At 41.2% G+C, this 24,752-nt stretch overlaps 1 protein-coding gene across 5 annotated transcripts; it reads left to right on the top strand.

The window, feature by feature from the left end:
• The first annotated feature begins 1,535 nt into the window (after nt 1–1,535).
• Nucleotides 1,536–23,644, top strand: LOC121881398 (coiled-coil domain-containing protein 9B). Of its 5 annotated transcripts, none has more exons than XM_042389157.1 (14): nt 1,536–1,637; nt 9,619–9,726; nt 9,876–9,980; nt 10,140–10,295; nt 11,328–11,477; nt 13,858–13,920; nt 15,942–16,120; nt 19,100–19,149; nt 19,259–19,309; nt 20,378–20,474; nt 21,435–21,468; nt 21,577–22,189; nt 22,276–22,358; nt 22,752–23,644. In XM_042389157.1, exons 1-14 carry the CDS (start codon nt 1,554–1,556, stop codon nt 22,776–22,778), a joined length of 1,800 nt encoding a protein of 599 aa, XP_042245091.1. In that variant the 5' UTR covers nt 1,536–1,553; the 3' UTR covers nt 22,779–23,644. The 5 variants fall into 5 exon arrangements, with proteins under 5 accessions (XP_042245091.1, XP_042245092.1, XP_042245093.1 ...); XM_042389158.1 differs by lacking the exon at nt 1,536–1,637 and adding an exon at nt 4,865–5,671 and having other exon boundaries at nt 9,876–9,995; XM_042389159.1 differs by lacking the exon at nt 1,536–1,637 and adding an exon at nt 4,868–5,671.
• Nucleotides 23,645–24,752: the final 1,108 nt, after the last annotated feature.

Raw genomic sequence — 24,752 nt, 5'->3', positions numbered from 1 at the left:
TAGGATGCCTTTCACTGTCTTAAGGCATTCAAACAAAACTAAGTCTCGAATATCACATCAGGTGATCCAGGTAGTGTGCTCACAGACAGACTAATGGATGTCTGATGTCTTATGACTGAAGGGGAATTTTACAGGACACACCAAAATTATTATGACCCAAAACAGCCTGTCTTTTGTTTTCTGAAGTTGATGCGACTACAATCTTGTCACCTTCTTATATTTTGATCTAGGTCTTAGTAATCATATCAAACCTGATGATCCGAAAGAAAGTTTGACTGTGTGCACTAACTCAATGAAACTTAGCTAATATAGGTTCATATGTGTGGCTTGGGCAGAGGAATGTCTCATCTCGTTTCCATCTGAACATGCTTGAATGTTATTGGTGCATACCTTACTTATTTGCAAACTGTAGTCTACATGCCTTATCTTCAAAAAAACTGTCAAATGTTATGAATTTGTGGGCTGTTAAGCACTGTGCAGGACACTGAAAAGTCAGTGCTGCATCTCATAATGTACATAATTGCACTTTCATGACTTCAGATAATGTCAACGAATTAGGTTATGAAATAAACTGATGAAAGTGTAAACCAGATATATATATGTGTCTCACAGCTGCTGTTGATCATTGCTAATCACCCCACTGCTACCATGATGGCTGCTGAGATTTCAGGCTTCCAAGACAAGCAGTCCTTTTCTAGTTGAATGATTTCATCTGTTGTTTTTAATGATTCTTTGCTAGAAAAATACAGAAAGGTACTCATGTAGATTTTATTTTCCCATCAAATCTCACTCTGTCTCCTGCTGCAAGAGGACACTGATCATCCCAGTCTGCAGTAAACAGGGTCCTCTGGTGGTGAGGACAGCTCAGGGTATGCAGATTATGCCACAACGAGAAAAACTACAAAAGCTTTGAAATGAATGATCATATAAGACAGTGACACTACAGAATGTTTATAACGCAAATGCTATTTAAATATATCACAACCATATTGTCTTTTGTTCATTCCTTTCCTGCTTCATTTTCATTTTTCTTTTTGAAAAAAATAATTGAATTATTGCTTCATTTATTCCAATTTCCTCCAGTATATTTTATTTTTTAAATGAATATAGTTTTCATTTTGATAATATTTGTACATATGTATTATATGAAATTGTGATAATATTGCCGTATGTAATATATTGTTGTACATTAGTTTATGTTTTTTTCTGATTAAAAAAATGGGCAATATAAGTCCATAATTGATTTAAGTAAATATACTATACACCCCTGATATTGTAATGGAATAGGTGTACTACTACTAGACTATAGTATATATTTTAAATAAATATTGTAAAAAAAAAAAAAAAAAAAAAAAAAAAGTTTTGTAGTAGAGCTTCATAGTCCCCTCTTTACCGTGGACAAAATAAGGACAAAGTTTGATAATATACAGTTACAGTTACGCTGTGAACGGAGCAAGAAAAAAAAAAGAAAAGCAGGCTGGCAAGTACAAGTTACCTACCATGGATGTATATATTATACATCCATATTGCCTACCCTCTAGACCAGGAACTCCATGTTGACGAAAGACATGGCGACACCCAATGGACGTAATGGAAACAGCATTTTATTGATGACGGTGAATTTAGCTAATGTGGGGGTGAGTATCTATCTATCTATCTATCTATCTATCTATCTATCTATCTATCTATCTATCTATCTATCTATTTAAAAACCACTAGAAATGCTAATTACTTTAACCTCTCAACGTAGTCAGCCTCAATTTAATGTGCTGCCAGTTTATTCTCATAATCTGATACTCAAGCTGCATTGTCCTCACAGCTGCAAACTGTAAACTGTATTATATCATTATATCATTACAATCATTATATCATTATAATCAACATGAAAAATGTTAATTTAACAAAAACATAACAGACAAAACAAAAGGAAACACACACACACACACACACATAATTTGTGGCATACAAATTGAACAGATGTTGGATTGATCCTTCTGAACCCAAATCACACACTGAATTTACTTCAAAAATGACTCAAATGCTCCTTTTCAAGATCTGAATCAGCAGTGTTTTTACCAAATGCAAAATGCGCAGCAGTGGTGACATCTGGAGGACATGGCTGCATATTGACCTGGTGTTGTTGCCTCACAGAGGGTGGTTTGGCTGTTTTACTATATTGGACCCTGCCCCTGTACATACATGCAGGGATAGGCTCTAAGTGCCATAATGAAAAGAAGAAGAGTTGGCTGCATTTGTATAAAGAATACAATTATTTTTAACCCTCATCCTAGCATATTTAACATACACGGACTACCAACTGGGGTCCCTGGGGACCCAAGAATAAATACTGTAAGAAACAACCATGCAAAACGTTATTTATTCTCAAAACATTATTTGGGCCTGAGCCCCAAAGGGGCGTGTGTTTGTTTCTTTCTTCCTCTTCTTCTTTCTTTATTATTACGCCACTTCAACCCTTAATTTGACCCCCTAAACATGCTCAAAAACCCACCAAATTTGGCACACATATCAGGTCTGGTGAAAAATTTGATAAAATGTAAAAATGATCCCCAAAGTGCCAAAATGTGCTCTGTAGCGCCACCTATGTGTCTAATATGGCTGCCACGGCCCGTAGGAATGTCGTAGAGAGATCGAACCAAAACTCAATTATTTGTCTCATCAAGACCTACAAATCATACGCTGACACCCCTGACCTAAATCCAACAAGAACAAAGTACGACTTTGCGCCAATTTTGGACCCCCAAGAGACGCTATCTCCTCCTAGGGCGTTAATGGTATCGGCTTCAAACTTGAATACATGACTTATGACACTGTGCTGAACAAAAGTTGTTAAAAACTTTGTAATAACTCGAACGGTTTAGATATAATAAGCCCTGAAAGTTGGAGTGCCACACCACACCTTACAATGTAAACCAATGGGGAGGCAATCTCTAGGCATGGACTTTGTGTCAAACAAATGGTTCTGATGTCTAAACTATAAGTCTGACCACTTTGAAACCTGTATCAATGGATTTGCGACGAAATTTCCTACAAAAAGAAAAGTGATTTTTAATGTAGGATTTGGCCAAAGTCCTGGGATTTATGAGGATATTTCACAAGAAGAGTGACATTCTCCTCTCCAAGTGAGGGGGAGTGAGAGAGAGAATGGGGGGGGGGGGGGGAATGGAGCTCATTGAGTGAGAGTGACAGTTTAGTGATAAAGTGCTGCAGAAAAATAAAATCAAAAGTAAAATTTGTAGCTCTGTACTACAGTTTTTCCTTTATTAGGGCCCAAGCACTGAGTGGTTCGCTCACACTCTCCATTCAAATATATGAGTATTTTTCTGTGTCCAGCTGCAGTTACTTATTGTCTCTCCACACCTGACAGTACACATTTCAAACTTTGACCAGGTCATGTGGGTTAAAAGTCTTTATTTTTCTAAAAATAAACTTGATGAAAATTAGGAAATTAATTTGTTTTACACACTGACTTTTACTATGGACTGTTTCACCCTGATGTTCCCGGTGTTTCTTCCGCAGGTTTCACTTCACTCAGCTGGTCGACAGACCCGCTGCTTCTTCCCACTTTGACCTGAATAACAAACTGGGGCTCGGTGGTCTGGTTGCAAACAGAGAGCTGGGTCTAGCTGGGTCGTGCTTCTATCTCCCACTTAAGGTTAGCCCCGGCTCTCCAGGTGGATTTTAGGAAAGTTACAGTTAATTTGCGTATTGTGTAAAACAAAAATATATACTTTTCTTTAATACAAATTGCAGCTTTTATCCCACGTACAGTCTTTCCACAAATCCTTCAAAATCACTGACAGAGTGTTCCTACCTGCCTGATAATTTGTGATGCTTTAAATTAGGACCCATGGCAAACATAAACTCAATAAATAGTTCCATTTATTAAAACTGCATAAATGGAATAGGGTACTTCTGGTTGGGGTCCCAGGACACCCCTTACATTTTTAAAGGCACTAATTAAAACAGAAACAGAAAACAATGATATGAAGTCATGAGGAGCAAATTTATTGACAAAGTCATGAAAAATTGGAATGATAGAATAAAGCACCTGTGAGATATGACAAAAAGTATACCTTTGGGGTCTGCAGGTACCCAAGTTGGTAGGATTAAGGTTAAAATGAATTAATTGGTAAAATGATCATTAAGTTATACGTATTCATAATGCAACTATTCACTTAAACTTGATTCTTTTCATTGTCATTTTGATAGCAGATGATAGACAGCCTGAACTGCTATGAATTCATAGCTGATCATAAACATTATAGGATATTAATATTTCCATGAGATATTTTTTTATATTAATCTTAAAATCAAGTTAAAGGTCCTAGACTAAAATATTTTGTTGAGAGCTTTTGCTCATTAGCAGGATTATTCCATGTAGAATGTATGCTATGTGGCCTCGAGTATGCTAAAAATGTAGCTCAGACTGGTAACTTTCAATGATGTGTTTGTTTCCATAATTCTCTGGAAATTGCAGAGCACTGACACCGAGTCTCAAGTGACTGCCTCTGCTCCCTGTGGCATTTGTCTGCTAGGCTGCCTGTTTGTTGCATGCCATTAGCTCTCAGCCTTATATATTCTTTAGTACTCCAAACATGTAGTCTGGAGCTCATAGGCGACGCAGCTGTTGAAATCACAGTGGGAACAAACAAGACACGCATCTCATTTGTGACGTCTGGATTTCTATGGTGGCACGCTCAGATGTGAATGAGACTCTTTCAGAATGGGAGTGATTCAAGAAGCTTTTCGAAGATGTAGTTTTGTGATCAGTTCTTCTTTTTTTCCCCCTCTCATTTGCTCAGGACACAAGGACACAGCATAGAATTGATTTGAAAGCATACAGAGAACTTTACTCCATAATTTAATACCTGCCAACATTTGCATCAGCAACAGACATAAAAACATCTCTTTTGAAGATCTTTACAATATGGAAATCAGAGCAAATTATCAACGTAAATACAGACCCAAAGCCCTATATAGTCTTATATATCTATAACAACATGGCTGCAGATAAGAAAGAAAGAATAAATGACATAATAAAACTATCATATTGCAATTCCATCATTTTAAACATGAAAAAGACAAAAAAGTAATAAGAAAGATCTACTGTGGCTGCCAAGTATATGATAATATACAGTATATTTACATACAGACAGAAAAATCAATTGTGTGATTTTTATTGTAGACTCAATTGAGCAAAAGTGCTAATTTACTTTAAAATTCACTGAGTGTGTGACGGTGGGTGACCAGATTTAACTAGCATGCTTTGAGCAGAGGATAAGTGAGGAGGAGAAAGAGCAAGTGCTTTAAAGAGGGAGAGAGGGAGTGAGAGAGCATATATGTGCAGAAGGGTGGGAGAGTTGGAGAGCGAGAGGGAGAGAGAGACAGAGAGGTAGAGGAAGAGCGAGAGAGAGAGGGGGGGGGGAGAGAGAGTGGGAGAGAGGGAGAGGGAGAGGAAGGACAAGTGGGTGGGTGCTGTGAAATCCGCTAACAGGGGAGCTCTGTGCATTTGTTAGACGTCTTGGCTGCTTGCCCAACTTGGCTCATTGTAATCAAGGCATGATCGTCGACTCCAGGCAGCCCTCTCTGCCGCCTCGGCTGCCTCGCGCCTGGACCCAGCCCAGCTCTCACCGCTGACATGGAAAGACCCGTGAGTGCCTTCTCTCCTTCCACCTCCCCCCCCCCCCCCCACTCTCTCTTCTCATCCCACACTCTCTCCGGCTCTCTCTGGTATTAGGTTCTGCTCTGTCGCAGTTTTAGCTGTGGCTACATGCAGCATTTCAGTTGTGTCTCTGGCTCTTTCTCTCCCCTGTTTGTAGCTCCAGTAGGTGGCAGGAACGCTGGGTAGGGAGGAAGCTTTGGCACCGCTCTCTCTGCAGGCCCCCCTCCCCTTCTGCCTGCCTGCCTGCCTGTCCGGGCATGGGTGCCGTCCGCTGGCAGACCCACAACGTCTCTGTGTTTTTTGTGATTGTGTGCATGTTAGCCTTGTTGCTGCACAATCACAGAACTGCCTGGCCAAACCCAGAGGGGTAGCGTCCCCACGCAGAGTCTCCCCACTTTGGTTTGTGAAGGCCGGTGTTCTTCAGTCTCCGACATTGGCCCTGCTGAGATTCAGAGTCCGCAGCGTGTCTCTCTTCCTTGCGCCTATTCTTGGTGGTATGTCCTCATGGTCTGTTGTGTTTGGATACCCTGACAACTAGAAGCTGTGAGGTAACTACTTTCCAGCCTGCTGCCCTTCTGAGTGAGTCCCAACTTTTCTTTTTGCTCTTTGCAGGTTTGAAACAGGTTGGAGTCACAGCTGGATTCACGGATGTTTGTTATTTGCGCTTTCCTGACTGACACCTTACAGGAAAAAAAAGTGATAGTTGACTGTTCAACAACATCTCAGTGGCAGCCATTCTTTGCATGCGTAACAGTGGCGGTGCTGGAAAAAGCATGGAAGAATTTCTTGCGAACCCATTGTGATGGTCTTTATGCGCTCACTAGCCGTGAGTCATCACTCTGTGCTAGTATATCATATCAAAGCAGCCATGACTCTCTTGTCGTCACTGGGGCAACAGTGGAGGATGACTGACTCACAAATGCTTTTGCGCGTCTTCTGACCGTCTCTTTATAGAAGGTTTAACCCCTCAGAATAATTTATACCAAGTGTAGAAAACAGGATCCTTTCTTGAATTGTTTTTTTTTTTTTTTTCTCACAGTTTCAACAAGCTGCGGCAGCAACTTTTCTATTTGACAGCGTTATTATCACTTCTCTTCAGCTGTGAGTGACAACAGATGATGCCAGTACTGATTCAAAGTGGGGAAACACTTGTTTTAGCTAAATGAGTTGAGAGCTCTTTTTTTTGACAGTGACTGTCATTCATTGAGTATTGACTGAGCACTCCTGTTTGTGTGCTGAATGAAATCTGACTGAGGATACAACAAAAGAAAAACTCCCACACCTCTTCTAGTAAGGTGCTGATTTGCAATAAGAAAACATTAAGAAAGGATGACAGTTTTGGCACTTATTTATCTATTCCACCATCTTTCTGTCATAAATCTCAGATTATTCTTACTGCTAAGTTTCTTTTTTCTTTTAGTATCATCTCATTTGCCCAGGGCATGTGTGTTTTAACAATAAGTTACTTTTCATATGGAGTAGGAGCTGCCTTGTGAGCAGTCCTCGTGATGGCATGGTGCATAAATTTAAAGAAATAGTTTGACATTTTAGGGAATATCCTTATTCACTTTCTTGCGGGTAGTTAGATAAGAAGATCAATACCACACTTATGAGAGTGGTATCAATCTTCTTATCTACCTCTTGGCAAGAGAGTGACTTGAAACAGCCCATATAGCTGTTTTATTGCAGTGCCAACTGATTTAAAGAAGGCAGATTATCGGGAGCGATTGTTTGCAATTTGCAAATTTGACATGCTACAGTTTTGTTCTTTGCACCTGATATAGTGATCTGTGCTTATAAGAAGGCAGCATGCTCTCCTAACTCCCTTACTGCAGAGGGGAGTTCCTCACTCACCACCTTCTGAGTCATGCGCCCTTTGGTTTGCTCCGCAGCCACTTAAAGAAACCACAGTTTCACCAACACACACATCCTGCCACCTCAAGAAAGACTAGACCGACACGATCAGAGGGGGAACATTAAGTTACTGCAAGACATCTGTGCTGGAAATGGTTGATGGTTCCTCACTATCATTCTGAAATACTATCCTAATCTTGCATGTTGTGAATATTGAGTTTCCTTCAACTCAGCAGCTCTGTTGTGCATGTTTGCAGTTGGCATAGTAGGTTAAGGAGAGATAGTCTTGAGAGCACGTGGAATTTTTCTGTATGGTTCCTCTTGTCGTGTGAGGAGGCGTGCCCTGCTGACCACATCGGGATGTTTAGGATGCTCTGCATATGCATTCTCCCTGTGTAACTGAGCTGTGTAATGAACAGTCCATCTGTTGGTGTGAGGGTGTGCTACTGGGTTGTGTGTTATCGCAGCAGACACAGTGGTGTGGACACAGGAGCATTTTCAATCTGATTGTCCATCCATCAGCAATTAGTCAATCAGCTCTTTGTCATAGATTATACTCTGTTTATAAATGAACCATATTAGAGTTTAGTATTGCTTTTATGGATCATTTTAGACCTTTTAAGACCTTTTTATCTATTCTAGAGTTCATATATGCATATAGATGTATATATAGATTAAACTATAGATTAAACTCAAGATTTGTAATCTTGTTAATGTATTCTTTGATCAGATAATTAATTATCTATGAATAATAATAATAATAATAACTATTATTATTATTATTATTATTATTATTATTATTATTATTATTATTATTATTATTATTATTATAGTATTATTAAAAAGTAACTATCAGTTCTGAAACTCAGGTATCACACTAGTTTTGAAACTTTTCAAACAGTAGATAGATAGATGGATAGGTAGATAACAGATGTGATGGATAATGTAATAAAACAAAAGTTCAGGTGAGCAATCTGTCTTCACTGTCAAAGGAGTCCCCTCTCCTGACACAGAGGAGAGTCACTGTACAGACTGATGGCAACTGGCAAGAATGACTTCTTGTAGCATTCTTTGTCACAGCGGAGCCGAAGAACTCTCTGACTGAAAGTGCTCTGCTGTTTGACCAGCAGGTCATGGAGGGGATGCAAGATGTTTGTGCAGCATTCTCCTCTCCACAACCAGAGGAGTCCCCAGCACAGAGCCAGCCTTCCTGATCAGTTTGATCAGTTTGTTAGTGTCCTTGGCTCTGATGCTGCTGCCCCAGCAGATAGCAGCAAAGAATATTGCACTTGCCACAGCTGACTCGTAAGTGATTTGCAACATCTTGTTGCACACACTGAAAGACCTAAGCTTACTCAAGAAGTAGAGTCTGCTCTGTTTCTTCCTGTGTTGCACTTCCAGTCCAGTATCTGTATCCCTCTACCACCTTTCCAAGAATGGAAATGGTGTTGGTCTTGGCCGCATTCACTAGCAGGTGGTTATTCCCACACCATGCCACAAAGCGGTCCACCACCTCTCTGTACTCTGCCTCCTGCCCACCACTGACGCAACCCCACACCTGCAGAGTCATCTGAAAATGTCCACAGATGAAAGGAGTCAGAGTTGTACTGAAAGTCAGAAGGGTACAGAGTGAAGAGGAAAAGTGAGAGGACAGTCCCCTGTGGTGCCCCTGTGCTACTAACCACCTGTTCAGACACATCAGCGCAGCCACACAAACTGTGGTCTGTCTGTCAGGTAGTCAGTAATCCAGGAGGTTATCGATGTTTCTACCTGCATGCTCTGGAGCTTCTCTCTCAGCAGTACAGGCTGTAGTTGTGTTAAAGGCACTGGAGAAATCAAAGAGCATGATTCTCACAGTGCTGCCTGTTCTCGATGAAGCAGGTAGATGATGGCATCGTCGACTCCAACTTGAGGGCGATAGGCAAACTGCAGCGGGTCCAGAGAGGTGCTCAACTAAGGATATCCAGACCTAAGCTGAAAATGAAATGAAGAATTGAAGAAAAATAGTACACAATTTGATTTAAATTTAATTATTATTGTAGTGATCCACTTGATTAATGATCTTATGTGTGTCCTCACAGACCTCCAGTGACATGATGCCCAAAAGGGATCATGAGAGGGACTTGGAGCTGGACAAGAAGATCGAGGCTCTCCGCAGGAAGAATGAAGCACTCATGAAGAGGTACAAGGTAAGAGCAAGTGCCTGCAGGCAGAGAGGGTTCTGGTTATTATCAGATATAGCAATGCATGATGTCTGGGGAATGTCTCTTTCCTTTGAAAGCTTGGAACTCTTACACACTTCCTGATTAGTTCTCTGTTTTCCTTGAGTTGCATTTAGGAGGTGGAGGAGGACAAGAAAAGGGCAGAAGAAGATGGAATGGCTCTGCAGAGCCGCAAGGGCAAAGCTGATGACCTTAGTATCACAATCAGCAAGTCAACCAGTGTGAGTGTTGACAATGTGAGGTGACACACATAAGAACTGTATTTTAATGATTATCATCAGACTAACACACCCCACAGTACTGCCAATACTGTCATTTCTCAGAAAATGATGCTATAAGCTCTATAAATATTTTATAACATGCTCTTTTCTTTGGAGCAGGATAGTCGAGTGGTGGTGACTAAGCCATTCAGCGGTGGTTCACCAGCTGGGAAAGGACAGCAGGAGGCTGGGCCTGACCAGGGGGGAGAAGGTCCTCCTCCGGGTGCTGGCAAAGGCCACAAGAAGCAGCTAATGGTCACCATGGCTGGAAAAAAGGTAAATGCATGGCAAGGATTATGCAATACCTGTTTCTGAATCAAATAACAAGGGAGGAAAACTATAGGTGAAACCAAAACCTGTAGTTTCATTTTAATGAAAGAAAAACAGACACAAATCAATTCCTCTTTCAAATCAATAAGAAAAACTGACTGAAAACAATGCAATAAGCACTCAACTAAAAGACTTTAGGCTGGAAATAAGTTCACTATAATAACTTGCAAAGAAATTAGGAACACTTCAGAGTGATGGATATTCAGCTTAGACTTTATTCCATTAGCTGACATTACAACAACAGTCTGCCTTCTTTCAGGGCTGGAGTAGGTCAGACAACAGACAAAATTTGAGGCCAGTGAATTGAAAATATTGCAGTGTTTTATAATACAAACAATTAATAAGACCTGTAAATATATCAGATCCATAGTTAGACATTCTTGCCGCTGTTCGAAAATTTTCAGATTTCAGTTGGAGCTTCTGCAGTTCAGATTACTGCACCTCATTTTTACAAAAAGGTTATTTAATATTTAATGAATTTAGATTACAGGTTTTTAGCCATGCTAGCAGCAATGGATGGCAATGTTGGTCGGTCAGTTGGTCCACCACCATCATCAGGCTAAAATTTCAATTCGTGCAATAAGGTTTATGACCAAATACCTGCAAAAGCAGATATTTGATGCCAGATGAAAAGTCTGAGGATCACCAAAAGTCATTAGGATACATCCACTGTGCACTCTGGATATATGTACCACATTTCATGGCAATCCATCCAATAGCTGTTGAGATATTTTACTAAAAATGTGCAGCTGTGTGAGGTAAAAAATGTTGTCTTTTTCAGTCAGAAAGCCTACTATCCATAAATGGTCAGTATAGAGGTATCAGGGGTAAATTACAATTATAATTTCATATTACGAATTTGTACCTTCAAGTCAATAATTCTTGCGCACCATTCGGACATGATAAGCACCAGCACTCTATATTGCAATGCACCTTGCTGCAGTTATGGTACTCCAATATACATAACTGTCTTTCCAGGGTAAGAGGGTGGTGAGTGAGAGGCCTGACAAGAGGCCAGGCCCTGCAGATGTCAAGAGCCCTACTGACGAGGGACAAGCGAGGCGTGTGGAGTCAGCTGGAAGGGGGAAGAAGCAATCTCACACGACCAAGAAAGACACAGCAGCTCAGGTTTGGATAAGTCACATCGAACACTCCGGTGATCATACGCTGAAGCATTTAAAAGCTCCGTCCTGTCTGCTTCCACTCTCACATCCCCCTTTGTTCCCCCTCTCGTGCTGCACCGAGCTGTTTTACATAGATGTCAGACATGTCGACCGGCCACACCCCTCCAGTGATGGAGCACAAAGGCTGGTGGACAGGAGGTGGACCAGGGCTGTGACTGCCTGGTGTGGGATTAGAGGAGGGGGGGGGGGTTGCTAATAGAGCTGTTGGCAGAGTAGATGCTCTGTAGAGTCGAAATTGAACAAACTGAGAATCTTTGTGTAATCCCACCCAGGTTTGACAATTATTTATCTTTTCTCCTCCCGCTGAGGAGCTTTTGTTGTATTTTTAGCTAAAGAAAAATCATTCCACCTCTGGGTGTAGATGCCTTTGGTCATGTGGAACAGGCTGTAAAGTTCACAGAGTCCCTCTAGGGCCATGAAAGATAAATAGGTGTTGTAAAACTGTAGAACAAAAGGCCTCGTTATTGATAATATAATGACAGTGCAGATATCACATTTAACATGAATAGCTTTACTGTATGTTGTTGGTGTGAGATCTCATGTTTAACGCAGATAGGCAGAGACACATATGCACATGCAGTGTGCTGTGAAATGCCACACTGTCACTGACCTTAGCCCCCCCTCCACCAAGTATGTAGAGACTCTGAAACAGCTGCTCTGCCTCAGTCTGAAGCCTGACACACACATACACACACTCACACACACAAAGAGACACACTCACAAGCTGCCCAATCAATATGCTGATGCACAGCAGAGACAGCTGATCCTCACCACTGTAAACACAGACACAGTCTGGTCGCACAAGGGGTCTCTGGACACAAAACCAGGGGGAACAGCAGTCGAGGCTCAGTTTGTGTATTTATATGTGCGCAAATGATTGGCTGATACTCCGGGCGCTGCTCACTGGCTTGTCTGAGTTAATGTGCACTAAATATATGGGCTGAACATGCTGTTCTCCTGCCTTTATTTCTGGCCCGCTTGGTCTGTCCCCTTTATTTATCATGTGGACTGAATCAGCACTTGAACAGTAGCCAGGGCTCCAGTGCACCAGTCAACTGTGAATCGCAGAGACCTGGTTTCCATGTGGTCGCTGTTTACATAACTGGTATCTTTTAACAAAAGCAGCATGGAAAACACTGAGAAAGGGTGTTACGTTGGAAGAAAATGTCACATATCTATCTGGCAAGTGTTAGAAAAACTTACTGATGATTTATTGTGCAATGTTGTAGCTTCGCCTTGCCTCTAAAATATTTTTCTGATGCGTGTGTGTGCGTGGAAATAAATAATGACTCTGTGAGAGGGGTGTGGTTATCTGGCAGCATCCCAGCCAGATTGTAATGCCTGGAAACAGAAGTACTTCATGACTAGACTGTCAGTTCACACTCGTGAGAGAGACAGAGACAGGAGAAAGGAAATGGGGAAGGAGGGAGTGAGGAAAAAAAAAAACAGGGGAAGAAAGAGGGGGAGGCTCCTGGCAGCCCACCGTCTGTTTCCAGCCTCTCCTCCCTGAAACCTTAAGTGGTCTGCTCTCCTCTGGCACGATTGTTTTGCCATTCCCACCATCCTGAAAAGGCCGATTCGATCTAATTAACATTCGGCTGCCCTCTCACTCTGAAAAGGCTCATTATGCTGCCAAAGAGACAGGCCTGGCTAGGTGCCAGGAGAGGGTCAGAGAGAGGGAGAGGAGGAAGAAGAAGTGTGAGACAGAAGAGAGAGGAGAAAGAAGAAAAGCAGCAATGTTGTCAAGGGTCTTTTGTGTTTGTGTACTGTATGTGTCAGACTGCATTTGGGTGTGGGTAGGAGAGTGTGAGTGTATGTGGGTGTCATTGTCAGTGGGTGCACACTCTGTCCAGGGCTTATTGTATTTCCCCCCTGGCTGTTCGTGCAAGTGTTGCTGTTAATGGCAACATGACTCATCCACTGAGTTCACCGGAGCACAACCTGCAGTCAGAAATACATCAGGGCCAAAATTCACACAATTCTCCTACTGCTATAAGATGAGCTCCATTTTCAAGCCAATGACGTTTACCCACCTGCAAACTGCACTCTGCTCTGTTGACCCCATTGCAGTGCACATTTAAAATCGAGCCTCTATTGCTAAGTCACGCTATATCACCATTAGTCCACTTGGTGGCAGTGTAGGCCTCTAAATCTTTCTCAGTGGACAAGTCTGTGCACTCCCCTGATTTGCTTGTACTATTTATGGCAGCAATAATGTGACTCTTTACAGCCATATTTAATTGGCTGGCAACAAGTTGCTGTGTCACCCTTATTGTTGATGTGTTCACTTTCCCCTTTTTTCTCTTATCTCTCTTCTCTGACAGGATGAGGTTAAACAAGGACAGAAGCACACTGAGGAGCATCACAGGCTTTCAGAGCATTGCCAGGTACTTAGTGCCTTAGTTGACAGGCACACATCTACATTAATACACATAACATATTAACATGCACGTTCTTGCTATCTCTTCTTGAAGTTTTAGGAAAACTCGTAAGCCAAAGGACCACATGATTTGCAGAAATTTCAAATACAAGATTTCCATGTGACAGCGGCACTAAGTGAGAGCACACAAAAACACGGAGAAATGCAAATATGCGCTGTACCCTCATCACAAACACTCACATGCAGACAGGCACGACACATTGACATGCACACCCCCCTTTCCTAGTGCTTGTCCCCATCTGCCTCCTGCTGGCTTGCGTGTTAACGTTGCTGGAGTAGCTCAGAGCTGTCTCACAGATAAAGCGTGTGATAAACAGGCTGACTGGGGAGGCAGGGAGGACGATCTTCAAAGGCCCGCCGAATACATCACTTCACAAGTGATGCTGCTCATGACTCTCTGCCTCTCTGTACCTTGCCTGCTTTGCCGCACGGGCCCAGTGAGTGTCCAAGGACAGCTTTTTTTTAGGTGTTGCATAAGAGGTGGAGATCAGACAGCCCTCGGATTGTTAACTGTTTTGGTTAACAAATATACTGTAAACCTCTTCAGGCATTTCAGGCCTGATCCAGTGCAGCTGCTGGAGGATGAGAAGTAGCAGCTCAGCAGTCCAGAACAAAGACATGATTTTTTTTTTCACTATTTACCTTTTAATCTAAATTTGCAAGCACAGTTTGACACCAAGACCTGCTCTCTGTCAGCACTGTGTAACATCCACCCTACCTGCTTTGGCCATTGACAATCCTCCCTGCGAGGCCACATGGAGGCGAGAAATTGAAAAGTGCTAATTAGCAGGGCGGCTGGGGTGGCAGCAGGCGATGGCCTGTTGGAACATGCAAGAAGCGCCTTCCCTTGTGGCTCCCAATGTCCTCCGGGGGCCAGAGGAGAGGGAGGGGAGAGGAGGTGGAAAACAGAGGGCTGAACACAGATGTTATGTTCTCCAATAATTGTACCTAGCAAGGCAACATGTTTACTTGGCTCTGATTGGTACACACCTGAGGGGAAAACATCACCCATCATAGTGTCGTACTGGCACTCTGCTGGCTCTCACTGTTTTTACTGTTGCTGTGAGAAATTATATGCCAGGCAGCACGTAGATTCCCCGCCCCCCTTTACTCAGAATCCCACCATTTTAATTTTTCTCTAGACAGCAATACTCCCTCCCTCTCGCTTTATAAAAAAAACACAGGCACTGAGAAGCACTTTCTCGCAGCGATTGCTTTTACGTGATTTCCCTCGGATCACGGTGCTGTTTGTGGCCCTGGTTCGCTCCAGGGCTTTGTAACAAGAGAACACAGCCTCTGTCCCCTTTGATGTGTTAAAGAGCCTGCATCAGATCTCCCTTTAGTATTAGCAAGCAAACCCTTTATGCTCTCATCACAGTAATCAATAAACAGGTTAAGAGGGGAACGGAGGAAGGGGACATAATTGCATTTACTGTACACTGCACTTTTCCGGTAATATTATCTCAAAGAATTTGATTGTGTTGCCTCGCTGTCATCATGGTAGACAAACAAGAAGCTTTTTGTAATCAAATGGGAGCTGACTGGAATGAGCTGACACCCAGAGGCAACCATTAATTTTTACAGTGAGGCAGCCATTGGTATTTACAATAATGCAGAGTGCATGAAAATACCAGAGAAATCCTTGTTTGTCCCCTTTTTTTTTTGAACCCTACTAATCTGTATATTTACCTGTTGCTATTTAATCATTTAGAGATGAGGATCTGTTCTTGTTTATGACCACCCATGTTTAATGTTGAGCCGGTTCCCTCCACTGCTCTGATTAGTGTGAAGAATGATGCTTCAAATGTATTATAATGTGACACTCTAAGTGGCGCGGGTGTTTAGTTTAGCCATGTTCCAAAGCCAGTGCTCCATTACTGATGAGTGGAGACCACCCTGATGTAAACATGCATCAAGGAAGCTTCTTGTTTTTATTTACTAAAACACTCTGAATTTTCATCTGCAAAGGAGCCCGAGAGCCCACAGGCCAGCACAGACCTCAACATCCCCACGTCGAGAGAGGAGCAGGAGGAGTACCTGCGGTGGAAAAAAGAGCGTGAGCAGATCGACAGGGAGAGAGTGGCACGTCACAAGAACGCCAAGGGCCAGTGGAGGCGGGCGTGGGACATGGACAAAACTGATAACATGTAAGACTTCTCGTCACTCAACCCTTCCCAAGGACCTTTGTCTGCTGCTGTCTTAGATTTCTCACAGCTGTTGTTCCACTTATTTATTTATTTATATATATTTATAATTATTGGCTCCGTCTATGTACTATTTCACATTGGAGAACTCTCTTATCTTTAGTTTAAAAAGTGTGTGTGTGAGTGTTGACCAAACATGTTCATTCTTCTCTAGCACTGCTTTGCAAAGCGTCACACTTATCCTTCCATCGGCCACTGAGCAGAGGGGGATGAAATGCTTGTTGAGGGCCACTTGGTTGTCGTTGGTAAAGGAGAGCAGGGTGTTATTTATCCAGTTTTCCCAACCATCTTATCCCCACTAGTTCATGACGTAGTGACTTTCCAGCCTCAAATCTACTTCCCTAACCATTAGTCTTCAATCCCCTTAGTAATACAGTTTCTTTTAAAATAAGATGCATATCCTCATTATGTTTCCCCCTAGTCTCACTTTATTTAATTTAATAATGTTGTCTTGTTACCAATATTCTCCACTCAGGTTGTTTTCTTAAAGTAATACATTTATATTTTGGGAAATGATTTGCTTTCTTGTCGAGAGCTAAATGTGAAGATTAATACCACTTACAATCTGTATGCTTAATATGAAGCTGGAGCCAGCTAGCTAGTCTGGCTGTGTTCAGAGGTTTAAAAAATCTGCCTACCAACACCTCTAAAGCTCACTAATTAACACGTTATATATCTTGTTTGTTTTATCTGTGCACATACAGAAATGTACAAATGGAGATTTGTGTTTTAAGCGTGAGTTATGTGCTGGAACTATTTCTTGGCTGGACCAGTGACTTTCCAAGGTCTCCAATGGTGATGACAAAACACAGGAAGTCACTGTACCCAGTCAGGAAATTGCTCTAGGACCTTTACGTCAAAACATAAACTGTTGATTTTACACTTACGTTTTTATGAATTAAAGATAGGCCTATATAACGTCTTAGCTAGTGATATATAGTGGTGCTGATATTGGCAGTTGCACTTTTCAAGAGCCAGGCAACATAATTTCCCACTTCCAGTCTTTAGGTTAAGCTAAGCTAATCAGACATGAGAGTAACATCAATCTATTCGCAACTCTCTACAAGAAAGTGAATAAAACATTGAACTATGAATATGGTATAATCACATATTTAGTAAACATAGTAACTTTATTGTATGGTGTTCTGCTAGATTACCAGCAAATTAACTAATCACCTGCTAGTCCTTAATTTGTTCTTACTTTCTCTTCTAGATAAGACCAGATAAGATAAGACTTAATTGATCCCCAGAGGGGAAATTCATATGTTACAGCAGTGCAGGAAACAAGGTAACAGATAAGAACTAGGAGTATTAAACACAACGATATAAAAAGTCAAGTAAATGGAATTCAATCTATACACATAAACATTATACACGTTACAATACTTAGGCTACATGACCTGACTTGTGGGTTGTAAAAATAGAAATGTTGTGCAAAATTTGTGCAGAAAAAAAAAATTGTTTCTGGTAGATGTAGCTGTAAAAATATATGTATATGTTATATAGGTGATTTAATGCATACAAAATAAATTAAATATGCAGAAGTGTTACCTACATACAGTATATACTGTATATACAGTACCAGTCAAAAGTCCGGACACACCTCCCCTCCCAATCACTTGAATAAGAAAGTGTGTCCAAACCTCTGACTGGCACCATACATACACACAGACATACCACATATACACATCCACATACGTACATATACACACACACACACACAGACACACACACACACACACACACACACACACATATATATATATATACATACATACATACACATACATACATATACATACATATACATGGATGGTGGTGGTGGGCCTTCACAGATGTTTTATCCTGTTGTCACAGTTCTTGTACAGTCTGATGTCAGTGGGTACAAATGAGCGCCTGAAACGCTTTGTCTTGCTCTGTGGTTCACCATAGAGCAGATGAGAAGGGTCGTCAAGGATGGCATTAATCTTGTCCTTCATCCTCCTCTCTGCCACTGCGTCCAGATTGTCCAGTTTCAGTGTGAATGGATCCATTCTCTTGTGGTGCAGATGCCGATAAGATGACAAAATTCCCTTGAAGAACAGCTTATGCCTTTCCAGTTTGGTTAGTCAGTGGAAGAATCCATTAGATGAGGTATCTGGACAACATGTCTCACCACATGATCCCAAGACTAAATCTCATCAGATCACAGGATGTTGTAAAATGACTGCATCACCAAATAATTACTCGTCAGACAAATTGTATCATTGTATGAGCAGTATGTGAGGGTGTGTTAGACTCAAATCTTGATCACAGCTTCCTCTACTTTTAAAATGAATTGGCTCACTTTAAATTTAGCATCAAGCTGAACACAATACATGATCTGAAAGCCTGATATCACACTGCTTTGTCAAATCATACAATAGCACCCCAAAGTGCCTGGAGGAAAAAATATAGCCCATTCATTTTTTGTGTTTGCTAGATTTCAAACAAGGCCAGCTGTAGTACTCAGAGTGACCAAGTTGCAGAGTAATTTAATGTGCTGTTTAAGGAAGCATCAAAATGTAAAGAGACAAGGGAGGAACGGCTATTTTTAGCCAGGGATAAGGGATGGAATGCCTTGCCTTATTTGGTGAGGCTTAAACAAGGCCCTCCAGCAAGAATAGAATAGGAAATGTGTTTTTGATTCAACAATTGAGACCGTTTCAGTGGATGTGAAATGTAGGGGTGTGAAACATGGAGCATAACTTCTCACTCAAATTCTGGTCAATAATAAAAGCACAATGATGATACTCAAGTTACAGAATGGCCTGTTCATGGGATGTAGATGTGCTGTTAGGTAACAAAAAGTTGAAATAAATGATCTCCACTGGCACTGTTGTTTTTGGAAAACACTGCCAGTGTTGGTTTACGTTCCTGTCTAAACTGAGCTTCTGCTTTTAGGTTTTCAGACAAATCCCTCCCGGACAGAGAGTGGGGACCTCACAGCAGAGGTGAGACTATATACAATAAAACATTATGATACCAGTTATAATGGGTTTTATTGGTATCTTGTTCTTTGCTCTTATTTATTCTTTTTTTTTTATTTTTGTTTATTTCCAGGTGGACGAAATGCCAGAAGAGGCCAACCCAGGTCAAGTGCTGACTCACGAGGTATCTCTTAAGGTTATACACACAGATATTTTAATCTGTTCAGTGCCTTGACGTCACTACACACTATTTATAAAAGCAAAGAAACCTTTTTTAGAAATATGAGTTAAATATTTAATTTTTTTTTCAAAACTGGATTTCTGGAAAATCTTGGCACCACAATTTTATGCATTTCTGTTCAAACAAGATATTGTGTGAAATGTAATTTGGGGTAGGGGGGGGGGAGGGGATCATTCATCTTAATGGTACATCTAGAGAAAAGGATTAAGGAGGAGGAGCACTCCAGCAATTTAGAATTGTACATTTGGAAACTTGTGAAAGGTTGAGTTTTTCTGTGCTGTATTTCTGTAATTTGCTATGTTGGTCTATTCTGTTCACACAACATCTATTGCATATGTGCTTGTATTTGAAAAGGGATCCTGAGGTTCCTTCCATTTTTTCCCCTGTTAAAGGCTTTTTTGTCGAGTTTTTCCTTATCAGAATCAAGGGTCTAAGGCTAGAGGATGTTGTATTCGTGTACAGTTTGTAAAGCCCCCTGGGGTAAATTTATGATTTGTGATATTGGGCTACACAAGAGAAAATTGACTTGACTTAAAGGGGGTACTCTGACTTTACACATCAAGATCAGCTTATTATTCATGGGGGAATACTACTCAGCCTGTGAAAACAGCTGCATTAAGTCCTCTGTGGCTCTGAAAGACCTCTGTCAAGTCTGAAGAAATAACCCTGATGATGTCATTAGGGTCATCTCAGCCCGGTCATGGAAACTACAAGTTTATAACAGAAAGCCTGAGTTACAACAGATATTTCTAATCTAAAACTTTTGATTTTGACAGATACCAGGCAGGGAGGGTTTAATGAAGTGACTCTATCATATCATTATTTGCATTATGGAATTTGTAGGATCCAGTGTTTTCTGATCTTGACATAGACTAAAAGTCTGGATGTGAAATACTAAATCGCTGGAGTACCCCTTTAAAGATACACTGTTGTTTTGGAAGAAAAAGTAATGGCTTTTTATGTAAAATGTCATTTCATTGTGACCTAACTTTCTGTATTTTTCTGTTCTAGGTCATGAGAAGCGAGGAAAAGACAAGGGAGCTAAAAATGTATTAGTGATGAGCAGTAAAGCAAAAGGCAAAGATCGTCTGACTGGGAGGGCCAGGAGGTCAGTAATAGCTAAACATTTAACTAGTTTGGTCACACACAGAACAGCCTGATGTTTAAAGTTGATTCAACTAACGGGATGCTGAATGTGACTCACTAGAGCCTTAATTAAGTGTTATGAAAAAACACACTATGACTAATGAAATACATAAAAACGGATGTGGGAATGCATGTTGTTTTCTTGCACTGTGCCCTAATGTACAAATTCCCCTAGATGTCATGAGACTTGATTTAGAAGTTGTGGCAGCTGACTAAATAGCCCAGAAGGCCTCATTCATGTCTCACTGCCTCCATTTTTCCCTCTAGCTTTCCTCTGTTGTGAAAGAAGCTCCAGTGTTGGGGGGCGAGGAGGCTTTCAGGGTGTGTCGTTACATAATCGTTGCTTATAATCCAAAAAAGCCACAAGACCACAAACCTGGAAGTGAGACATTATAGACTTTCAGTGAGATAGTGTAACATGCCAGATGATTTTCTGTCTCTATGTCTGTCCAAAGGTAACATAATCCACCTATCAGCGCCTCTTGAGTTTACTAGTTAACTTGTTATGTCTTGTTTGTTTAATCTGTGTTTTTGCGGGGTGTTATTTGTTTCTTGGCTGGATGCAGTGACCTCCTTCCTTGGTTTTTGAACGGATGAAACAAATGAGATATAAGTCGTTAATTAGTGAGCTTTAGAGATGTTGGTGGTCAGATTTTCTTACCTTTAGACAGAACCAGACTAGCTGTTTCCCTGCCTCCAGTCTTTATTCTGAGCTAAGCTAAATGTAGCTTCATATTTACTGTGCAGACATGACAGTGGTATTGTATCATCTAACTCTCAGCAAGTATTTCCCAAAATATTAATGCTTTCAGTGTAATTCACTGTAAGTTGCACATTGTAAAGGGCAAAAGAATAACATGTTTGCAACCCATACTTTCTACAATGTTAGATTTTTCTTAAATTAAGTTCCTTCATTTTTCAGGTGGCAGGCAAATGAAGAAGGAGATAACCTTCGGGTGAGAGGTTTAATCAGAGTTGTTGTTAATATGAAGTGTGCGTTGGTTGATAAATTTCACTAAAGAAGTAAAAACACCTGATTATTTGTTCTAAATCTCATCCCCTAGTCTTCTGACACAACATTGGAGGAATTCCTGGAGGAACTCGACGCCCTCACGGATGCAGAGTTAGAAGATCAGAAAGATCAGGACTCAAAAACTAAGCTGTCGCCCAGCCCAGATTCTTTGAATACATCTGAGGAAGTGAGTGGATCCACAGGTTCTGTGTCAACTGCTAGCTTGAGAGAGGACACCCCCACTCAGGGGAAGACAAAAACCCCATCCCCTCGGGGTTCGGAGAAGAAAGTACGCTTCTCAGAGGAACTCATCCAGGGGGCTCATACAAGTCAAATCACAAGCTCTCAGGAGTCTGCCAGCTCAGAATCAAGTCCAAGCTCCTTTAAAGCTTCCTCACCTAGCGAAATCAAAAGCGAGGTGCAGGGGTCCCAGCAGCCTCTTGAAAGTGCCGAGCAGGATTGCGGTAGTCCTCAGGATCAGGGAGATGGTCCTTTTGCTCCCGTTGCCCAGCAGCAGGCTACTGAAACTGAATGTACTAATAAAGACAGCACCCCCCCCACAGCTCCCAGCTCCCCCCCTACTGAAAAAGCCTGTGCCTCTCTACAGGAGAGCTCTGTCCAGCCTGTAGAAGTTGCCAAGTGCAACATTAGCAACACAAACACAGGTATGCTTTGGCTTCAGTGTCGCTGACTTTCCTGACAGTATATCCGGATGGTATGTAACTGAGCTAATGTTGTTTTTCTTCCACAGAAGAACTAATAGACTCCGGTCTGTCTGTCCTGAGTCTGGAGTCAGGAGAAACACACCCAACACACTCCACCAGCAGTGACAAGGTCAGTGCAAGAGACAGGAAGAGGGATGGGGGAATCAATAGATGTGTAAATGGACTGATGGAGGAAAGTGCAAATGGATGATGAGTTAAATGGATGAAGAGAGAGATGGGCAGTATATCTGCACTGCAGTAGTGTAATTTCCAATTTCAGTTTAAGTATAGGCACCACCTCTGAGACCTGTTGGAGTGCAGGAGAAATAGTCTCATGAGAAAAAGCTTCTTCATCTCATCCACCACTGGAACCGCCTGATAATATATGACCGCCTACTTATATCATTCATATACTGTCGAGAAGCAGTGAGGCTGAGATACATAAATTGCCTATGCAAATTATTGAAAAGAAATCACAGTTTTAACTATTCATTTTTGTCTATGTTTCTTTTTTTTTTTGCAGGCGAGAGAGCACGGGAAGATTGTTTGACATTTTCAGGATGTAAATACTGAAACCAAAACACAGCGACACAGAGCCTCGCCTCGCCTCGCCTCTTTGTATTCGGACGCATCGTTTTGCTTCAGGTAGCTCATTTGAGATACCGTGTTTATGGCTTACACACAAAACCATGGTTTCATTTTGCTGTGGCATGTCCCACCTGGTGAGGTTTTACCTACAATTTGACATAAGAATGGTGAGGAGTGTTTCAGAACATTTTCCCTGTTCAAATATTTTTTTACATCCAAGCACTTTATGAGTATAAAAGCATGCGTACTGACACATTATTCAGTATCTTAGTATGCTGCTTGAGTGCAATATCATTGAATGTTTACATTTGTATGAAATTTTCAAGGTACATATCAGGAGGCTAGCTAATCAGTTTGACTTAGCTAGTTTAGTTTATCTGAGACCTTGACAATAAACTTCTGCCACAGTCCAATTATTAGTGCCTGATTCTGCCTTCGAGGTATTTTCAATAATGGAATAAAGTCTGTATTATATGATGATACAGTAGTTACAGACCTACAGCAGAGTCTGTATTTGTACACTCAAAACTGTGTGATTAGATATTATTTATTAACTGCTTCCAGCATCAGTCCATGCCCAGATAGCATAATTGCTGTACCCCAGAGCTGGCCCACACTTAACGATTTCGGCACTTTCGTCCAGCACTCATACTGTGTGGAATGATGGTTCTCAGTTTCCCAGATCTGGGCCACAAGCAAGTCATAGCAATGCCGTATGTCAACCATGAAAAACCACATAAACCAGAACTAGCCCACATCCAGAATACACATACCCGAGACCGAGAGCACCACATCTTTACCAAAAAAGGCCCATAGTTGATTTGGGATATTTGGGCCACATTTGCTATTTTACACGTGGGCCATTTCAGGCTCATATCCAAATTGTCTGGGCCAGAAGAAGGCCAGCAGTGCTGCATCATTGCCTGGTGTGGCCCACTTCCATATGCTGTCTGGGTGGCCTTTTATAATCAATACAAGTAAACTATTAAAGGGCACATTTGAGACGTATTGTTTTTGGCCACTGATCAAGACATTGTTACATTTTGGAAATGTAACCACTGACCTATAAACTTTGAACATACTTTCTCATTCTCTTGAATGAGAAAGTATGCTCAGAGTTTTGACTGGTACTGTATATGTTTTTGATTTTGAGGAAATCTAAATAACTAGGGGATAGAAGAGATTTTGCAAGCACTACTTACATGCAAATAGCAAAATGTGGCATTTCACAAATTACTGTCGCTCGGAAACTGCATATAGATTTGCAAATCCTCTCTGGCGTGCTCATGTATTCCTTGGAAGTATGACGTTTAGTTGTGTTTAGTGAAACTTGTCAAAATGAGTCAATATTGAAAATCGCAGCTTACATGTTGCAAATTTGGTGAAATAAGTCCCAGGTAACAGTTGGTTTATAGTAAAAGACACATTACTGGCATGAAAACTTTAAGATGTTACAAAAGAAAAAGAAATAAAAGAAATTTTGACAAGTGATCACTAACACAATTTAATTAAAAACTCAAATTTGCCCTTTAAGGCATTGCTATTGTGTTCCCTAAAGTCAGCACAGCTTTACAGCTGAATCCCAGTTATCTCGTCTTCCTCAGACTCTTCAGGCCACTCATCAAATGTTTTTAGGCACTTAATATGAAGTTGTAACATTACAAACTTAAGCAATGGACAGGCAGAAAAAACAATTTTGGATTTTTGGAAACTTTTATTTTTTTATAGTTTGTTATTGCTGTATTAAAATAGCCAGTGTTAACACTCCTGGTACAGAAGGGTCGAACAGTCTTCAACCTTTTTCACCATTGAGTCTTTTAGCACCTTTGGGACCGACTGACTTGAGATGTTGAAAATACATCATCCAGGTCCAAGAGGGTTCAGCATTTAGTTGACAGTCAAAACACTGGGATTCAGCTGCAATTCAGTTTTGTCA

Source organism: Thunnus maccoyii, chromosome 16, assembly GCF_910596095.1.
Source record: "Thunnus maccoyii chromosome 16, fThuMac1.1, whole genome shotgun sequence".
Lineage (NCBI taxonomy): Eukaryota > Metazoa > Chordata > Actinopteri > Scombriformes > Scombridae > Thunnus > Thunnus maccoyii.
Note: the sequence above shows the minus strand (reverse complement) of the source record. Positions and strands in the feature narration are given on the sequence as shown.